Source organism: Patella vulgata, chromosome 6 (genome assembly GCF_932274485.2).
Source record: "Patella vulgata chromosome 6, xgPatVulg1.2, whole genome shotgun sequence".
NCBI lineage: Eukaryota > Metazoa > Mollusca > Gastropoda > Patellidae > Patella > Patella vulgata.
Window position 1 is genome coordinate 70,463,947 of NC_065884.2, and position 8,166 is coordinate 70,472,112.

General features: G+C 34.8%; 1 protein-coding gene across 1 annotated transcript; it reads left to right on the forward strand.

The window, feature by feature from the left end:
- The first annotated feature begins 597 nt into the window (after positions 1-597).
- LOC126824539 (uncharacterized) lies at positions 598-4,532 on the forward strand. The gene is made up of 4 exons (XM_050553771.1): positions 598-664; positions 1,783-1,865; positions 2,299-2,469; positions 3,334-4,532. The coding sequence occupies exon 4, from the start codon at positions 3,372-3,374 to the stop codon at positions 4,530-4,532; it is 1,161 nt and encodes a 386-aa protein (XP_050409728.1). The 5' UTR covers positions 598-664; positions 1,783-1,865; positions 2,299-2,469; positions 3,334-3,371.
- The last annotated feature ends 3,634 nt before the right edge of the window (positions 4,533-8,166 follow it).

The following is an 8,166-nucleotide window of genomic DNA, read 5'->3' on the forward strand; positions in this document are numbered from 1 at the left end:
GAACGATATAACCCTTTCTGTGGAAGCGGACGTCAAAACACTAGGTAGTAGTAGATATCACCCTAGACGTGGAAGTGGACATTAAATTCTTGCAATGAGAAATTATATAATAAAGATGATAAAGTCAAGAATGTAGCAACCAAGTGTATCACTAAAACATATTTACACGAATGTTCTATTGATTGTATAGATAACTGTGACTATCCCGAAGGTTATAAATCGTTATGGATTTGTTTTACTTGCGATTCTAAAATCAAATCTGGTAAAATACCCGCAGAAAGTGTTACAAACAATTTAGAACCTGGCCATATACCACAACAGCTCGAATGTTTAAATAGTCTCGAGGCACATTTAATAGCTCTAAATATACCTTTCATGAAAATGTTAAACTTGGCAAAGACACAACAATTTAAAGTTAGTGGAGAAACTGTCTGTATTCCTAACAATATTAATGAAGTGACCAAGGTTTTACCCAGATCTGAAGGTTCTGACCAGCTCATTAGACTGAAATTAAAAAAAAGAATTACACATAAAAGCTATTATCAATATGAATTTGTTAACAAATCGAAATTAAGAGATGCTTTACTTTTTTTGAAGGAAAATAACCAATATTATACAGAGGTTGAATTTGACAAAAACTGGAATTTTGAAACAGAAACACAAGGTAAGGGAGATAACTCCAATTTGGAACAGTTGAAACCTGACACTCTAAACAACTCTGAAACAATAGAAAATGAAACTGATAGTTTACCAGACATATATGTGCCACTTGATGAGTTACATGCACTGTTGACACCTGCTGCTTTAAGTAATTCTAAGACAAGAGAAGATGACACTGATAGCTTACCAGACATAGACATGCCACTTGATGAGTTACATGGACCATTGTTAAGTACGTGTTTGCAACCCGTTGATCTTGCACAAGAGATTTTAGACAACACTGATAGTATATTTTCTATTTCTCCGACAGAAAATAAAAATCCTGTAAAGATTTTAACAGACAAAACGAATGAAGCTATGTGTTTTCCGACCCTATTTCCAACTGGACAAAATACATTTGCTGATAATCGAGATGAACGAATCACTTTAGGTCGTTATTTACACTGTCGTCTAATGAACGTTGATAACCGATTTGCTAAAAATACAGATTACATCTTTTATGCTCAGTATTTATATGAACTCAGTCAAGTTGTCTCAAGTGTCTCTATCGCTTTACGCAAAACAAAATCAGGTGGTAATAGAATAACAGCTGACATGCTTACAAATGAAGAACCTTTGAAAAATATTTTAAAATGCGATGATGGCTATCGATTTTTGAAATCAGTACGAGGTTCACCCAGCTATTGGAAGACTACACAATCAGATCTGTTTGCTATGATTAGACAACTCGGATTCTGTACATTTTGTTGTTCTTATAGTTCCGCCGAGCTCAGATGGACGTCCTTTATTGAGGTAATTCTTAGACAACAAGGTGATAATAGAAAAGCAAGTGATTTGAATTGGGTCGAAAAACAGGAAATACTTAGAAGCAATCCGATAACTATAGCTAGAATGTTCGATCACAGGTTTCATTATTTCTTAAAGAATTTTATAATGTCAAAGCTGAGCCTATTGGTAAAGTAAAAGATTATTTCTATCGCATCGAATATCAAATGCGCGGAAGTTGTCACGTACACATGTTATTATGGATAGAAGATGCACCCGTACTTGGTAGAGACCCTGACAGTAAAGTTATTGAATTTGTAAATAAATACATAACATGTAAAGTGCCAAACATTTCAGATGATCCAGAACTACACGAAATTGTATCCAGTGTTCAAATGCACAGTAAAAAGCATTCAAAATCTTGTAAAAAGAAAAATATGGTATGTCGATTTAATTTCCCTAGACCACCCTCTGAAGAAACCTTTGTTTGTAGAACTGTAGACATGGACAAAAGTGATAATCAGGAATCCAGAAAGGACGTAATTAGCAATGATTAGGCTAAGACAATCCTAGAATGCATAATGAAGACCATCTCAGACCCTGATAAGAATTACGATTCTATTGACGATTTATATAGTGATCTTGATATCACTCAAGAGTTATTTGTAAAAGCATGCGAAAAGCTAACAAAGAAAAACAATCTAGTTCTTAAAAGAGACCCTAAAGACGTATGGATAAATCAGTATAATCCTGACTTACTAAGAGCATGGAACGCTAATTTGGACATACAATATGTATTTGATGCCTACAGTTGTATTGTATACATTGTGTCATATATATCAAAGTCTGAAAGAGAAATTGGTTTATTACTAGGCGATGCTCACAAAGAAGCTGTTGAAGGTAATTTGGATGCTAAAAGTAGTCTAAAAAAGATTTCAAGTACATATTTACATAGTAGAGAGGTTTCGGCACAAGAGGCAGCATATCGTGTGTGTAATCTACGTCTTAAAGAAACATCCAGAAAAGTAGTATTTATACCGACAGGTGAGAATAATATCCGACTGACACTACCTTTATCTATTCTTAAAAGTCGAGCAAATGAAGGAACGCTAACGGATAATAACATGTATCAAACTAGCATTGTTGATAGATATAGGGCACGACCAGATGTCATTCAATTCGATTATATGTGTATAGCTCAGTTCTGTTCTGAATATAGAGTCATGGCTAAGAGCGAGAAAATTGATGTTGATCGTGAAAATAACCCTGCATATAAACTTAAAGGTGACCTTGGTTATATCATAAAACGTACAAGAACTAGTCCTGCTGTAATACGTTACGCTAGATTTTCAATTACAAAAAATCCAGAGCTTTTTTATCTCAGTAGTCTACAACTTTTTCTGCCTTATCGACAAACCGAACAGCTTAAGCCCCCTCCTTTTGAAACGTACGAAGATTTCTATAAATTTGGATCTGTGAGATATTATAATGATGTTGAACTGGTGAGCGAAATTGTTAATAACAACCGTGAACAATATGAGAAAGATGCAGTTAATATTGAAATGGCACAAGAAATCTTTGAGAAATGTGGACCTTTAGACGATGCATGGGCAAATATTTGTGTCGAAACAGAAGTTGATCGTTTAGAATGTATAGAATTACAAGGTAATGATACAATTAATGAAGATGACGACCCAGTCGAGATACCAGATTTGTTAGGCAATAGAAAATCAGCCAAGAAAGATAGGCATAAAGAAAAATCTGACACAGTTATCTCCCATTCACAAGCTATACCTTTATTAAGATCATTAAATAACTTACAATCACAAGTATTTTACAAAGTAAGACAATTCTGTCTAGATAAAATTCATAACAAAAACCCAGAACAATTCATGCTATTTTTAACAGGTGGTGCCGATGGTGGAAAGAGTCATATCATCAAATGTATGTATTATGAAGCATCAAGATTATTAGCCAGAATTAGTGACAGTCCCGATGACACAACAGTTGCAGTTACCTGCCCAACTGGCGTATCGGCGTTTAACATCTCATCAAGTACATGTACCATCCATTCTCTCTTTAGTATACCCATTCATTTTAAGTTGCTTTACATAGGATTGTCCTCAGATAAAGTTAACACACTTAGATCTAAATTAGGTAATCTAGAAATTCTGATAATTGATGAAATATCCATGGTTGATCATAAACTATTATGTTACATACACGGTAGATTAAGACAAATCAAACAAACACCTGATCATGTACCATTTGGTAATGTTTCTATTATTGCAGTTGGAGATTTTTACCAGTTACCTCCTGTGAAAGGCAGAGCTCTGTACAATGATAATGAAATGGTTAATCTGTGGCAAGATAATTTTAAACTTGTTCAACTGACGGAAATAATGAGACAGAGGGATGATTTGACATTTGCGCAAGCACTAAATAGAATACGCACAAAAAAGAATTCTGATGAAATGTCCGTAGATGATGTTAATTTGTTCAGTAGTAGGGTTACAGGTGAAGAGTCTGATGCAGTGCATATAGTTTCTATAAATAAGCAGGTAAATGAAATTAATTTAAAATTCTTACACAGTAAATGTCCAGATACCATAACCATTGCTGCAAACGATTATTCAAAAGATGCTAGAACAGGTAAAATGAAGAAATTGGAGAAATATCTGACTTGTAATGTAGATTCTAGTTTACCTAACGTATTAGTAATTGGTATTGATGCAAGAGTTATGTTAATTAAGAATTTGAATGTTAGTGATGGTCTTACTAATGGTTGTTTTGGTAAAGTAACTTATATCTCAATGGATAATGATAAACCTAAAATAATATACGTTAAGTTTGATGACGAAAGAGTTGGGACTATTTTACGTAGAGAAAATAAAAGATCAAATGATGATATACCAGAAGGTTGTACTCCTATTGAGATACAAGAAGAAAAAGTCAATTATCGTGGCGACATCAGGAGACAATTTCCACTTAAACTTAGCTATAGTACAACGGTGCATAAAGTACAAGGTTTGAGTCTCAATTCTGCAGTTGTATCACTAAAGAAAATATTTTCACCAGGTCACATCTTTAGAGGGTTTAATTATTAGAGATTTTGATGAGAAGGTAATATATTGTGATCCTCGAATTGAAGAATCAATCAATAAGATGCCATTATATTTAGAACCTCAGTTAGAAAATTGAATAATGAAGATATTAGGACTTGAAACTCCATTCCACTTCATTTCATTTCAATAATGGAGATATTCAGTGATATTCACTTGTTTTGACCATTGATGGTTATATAACATACAAAAAATACCATTAATAATGTTCCATGTATTTGAAATATTTAATTGTTGTATGTATTGATATAAGTGTACATTTTTTATTAAAATATAAGTTTTTTTTGTCAAATATTTTGTTAAATTTGAAAATTTCAGTCAAATTGATCCACTATGAGCCGAGAACCCAGCGGATGAAAGTTCCGCTTAGCCTCGATCATCATTACTGTAGTCGATAAGACAAAACTAATAGTCTTGATTATCCATTTAATCATTAATCACGAAGGAAAGTTTTGCAGCAAATCGGACTGCAATCCAACAAATATCGCAGGCAAGCCTTGACATCGAGAGCTGATTATGGTCTGGATAAGTTAATTAATGTCTAATTAATAGTTTTTATAACATTTCAGGCCTAAAGAAAGACCTGCAATAGGCCGATTTTGCTCTTGCATAATGTATGTTTAATCTAAGTTTAATTGTATTATTTAATATAAGTATAAATGTTATTCAAATATATATTTATTATATCAAATATGTTTAAATATTTTTGTTAAACATATCTATTCCCGGTCTATCCTTATGCCTGAAGTGGTATATGAACTATAAATTAGACATTTATTAACATAAAAGACCTTGATCAACTCTCGATGTCATCTTATGTGTCGGTTTTTCATTGGATTTAAATCCGTTCTGCTGCTCCAGAGTCATTCATGATTAAATCCAAAATGGATAACCAAGACTATGTTTTTTATCGTATCGACTTAAGTAATGATGATCGAGACTAGGTCTAAAAATTCAACTGCTTATATCACGGTTCAGAATAAAGCAATTTAAATTTTCAGCATGTCCCATTTACATTATCTAGTTTTAACTATTATAGTTAGAAGTGCCAACTCATAATCTAATTTTCCATAATGTATCTTTAAATAACTGGTGTACTTATAGTTATCAAGGGGGATCACGTGGCTAATTGGGTAAGAAGCTGGCTCGCTAGCCTGGATGTCGGTGTGTTCGAACCCTGCATTGACTGAGAAAGTTCATCCACATTTTCCGGTGTGGTTTCCCCTTGTCAGTGATGCAGGACGGAGGGCCTGACAAGGACAGCTGTCTAGTCGTTCGGATGGGACGAAAAACCGAGGTCCCGTGTACACATTGACGTGCACGTAAAAGATCCCTTGACAGTTGGAATTCGATATAAGAGTAGGCCCTAGCGCCGCTGCCCGGGCAAAATCTCCCTCATAGCACACTGTATGACGTATGCCGTCTTCATTAGCCCAGTTTAGGAGCAGAACAGTAGGACGTTAAACCCAATTTCATTTCATATAGTTATCAATATGCTTAGCTTTAATATGCTTTGCTTTAATAAGTTGTCAGCTACTGGTGTAATCTTAGTTGACAATGGCCTATATTTAATTGTCCTTTTTTGAGATGCATGTATCTTGAAATGATTTATATTTGATTATCAAAATAGTCTACAAGAATTATAGCAATATTTTAATACAATGCCTAGATGTTATCTCAAAAGTTTGTCAATTATCCGAGTTAACAATGGCTTCAATTACTTTTTAATAAATCTTGTCAATTATCATCAAGTTCGTAATTAACGACAATTCATGATCTGTCGTAATAAGAGATATTCCCGAATTTATTAAGCTCTTACCAATATTATTATTTATCTTTGATTTATAAGAATCTAAGATTATGTTTATAATCTTTTATTGGTTTAAAGATATATATTGTTATCAATTGTAACCCGAAATTCAGCCATCATGATATTATGTAATTATGCAATAAAATTAACACATTTAATTCGATTTGTTCTTTAATAATGACACCAAGAAACTAATTAAATGGGGACAAGTAATTTGCTTCAAGCACATTAAGAATTATAGAATATTAGCTTCATTGAATAGGGCATGAGTTGTCTAAGGTTCCTATTTGTATCCACTGTGTAGTCCATGCGTAAATATGGTGGACCAGCGCCAGCATTACTATTCGACTTGCAACAACAGCTATAGCCCAGACACGTTAAACGTGGCACTTGATCTTAAATAATATTAGTATTTATTGTTGGCAATGGGGCATTAATCGTTCCTGATAATGGGAAATCTGAGGTAATGAACACGATCATACGCCATACAGTAAGCTGTATGGATTCCAATTGCCTATAGATTTTTTACCTTTACGGCAATGTGTTCACGGGATGTCGATTTTTCGTCCCATCCAAATGACTATACATTGTCGCATGCCAGTCCCTATGTTCTGCACCACTGACAAGGATGAACTACCTCGGCCCACGCAGGGATCTAACACCAGACCACCAGGGAGGTTGCATGGCCGAATGGTTAGCATGCGCACGCTGTATCATACATAAGGCCTGTCATTGAGTCAACTGGCGTGGTTTCGAATCCCCGATTATACGTGACAAGGAGTAGGGTCGCCTGTCCAATTTCGTGGGGTTTCTCAGGGTCCTCCGGTTTCCTTCCATTGCTAAAGTCTAAATACGCCTACGCGCGAGAGAATTATTGAAATAAAATTAAACCATATGTTAGTCCCGAAATGACCTAGTTTCTGTCCAGTGGACGTTAACCCCCCCTCTCTCCCTCTCTTTCTCTCTCTCTCTGACTCTCTCTCTCTCTCACTTCTTACAGTTTCTGAGATCTACGCGAAATGGGAAAAAGAACTGGTCCACACCAAACTGAAATCGCAATAGATATTAATATGAAAGTCAAATAAAATGAGGGTTAACGTCTAACTGTTCTGTTCGGAATGGACCATCGCCCGTACATCGGCGCTAGTCTACTCATATATACAATTCCAACTGCCAAGGTTTCCTTTTCCAGTCACACCAATGTGTACACGGGACTTCGGAATCGCGTTCATGTCAGCTACTCAAATATGTAACTGGTTCAAAAAGTGATTGAATATTCAATGAAATATCGCCAATTTTCTGGTTTCGTGCACGTCAAAGATTTGACGTCACTAATAAAATATTAATATTAATAACAGATAGAGTCCATGGTCAAACAGCGTCACGCCTTTTATCACAGGTGCACTATTCGATGCTACTGCAACCGAGTAACAAATTGGACTTTCTTATAAACAGCGCGAGCCGTCGATTTCTGTCCAGATGATTACCGGTATAAGATAATTTTGACAAAGAAGCAACAATATTAATTCAAAGACTAATTATTACACACAGCTATCAACTATTTCTGTTACAGGGTCACTAAACCCATATTTTGGAGAGAAAAAAACACTCATAGTTGAAATAATTTTAGTTCAAATATCATCACTGATAAAAGCACTCTTGAATTGGCTCTATACGTTGACAAAACGTACAGATTGTATCCCCTCTTTATGTCTCGCTTAACAATGAAAGGTGCCGTGTTCAATTTTCGATCCCTTTGTTCTGCTACTCCTGAAATTTGGAACTGTTGTACAATGGTTTTATATATAA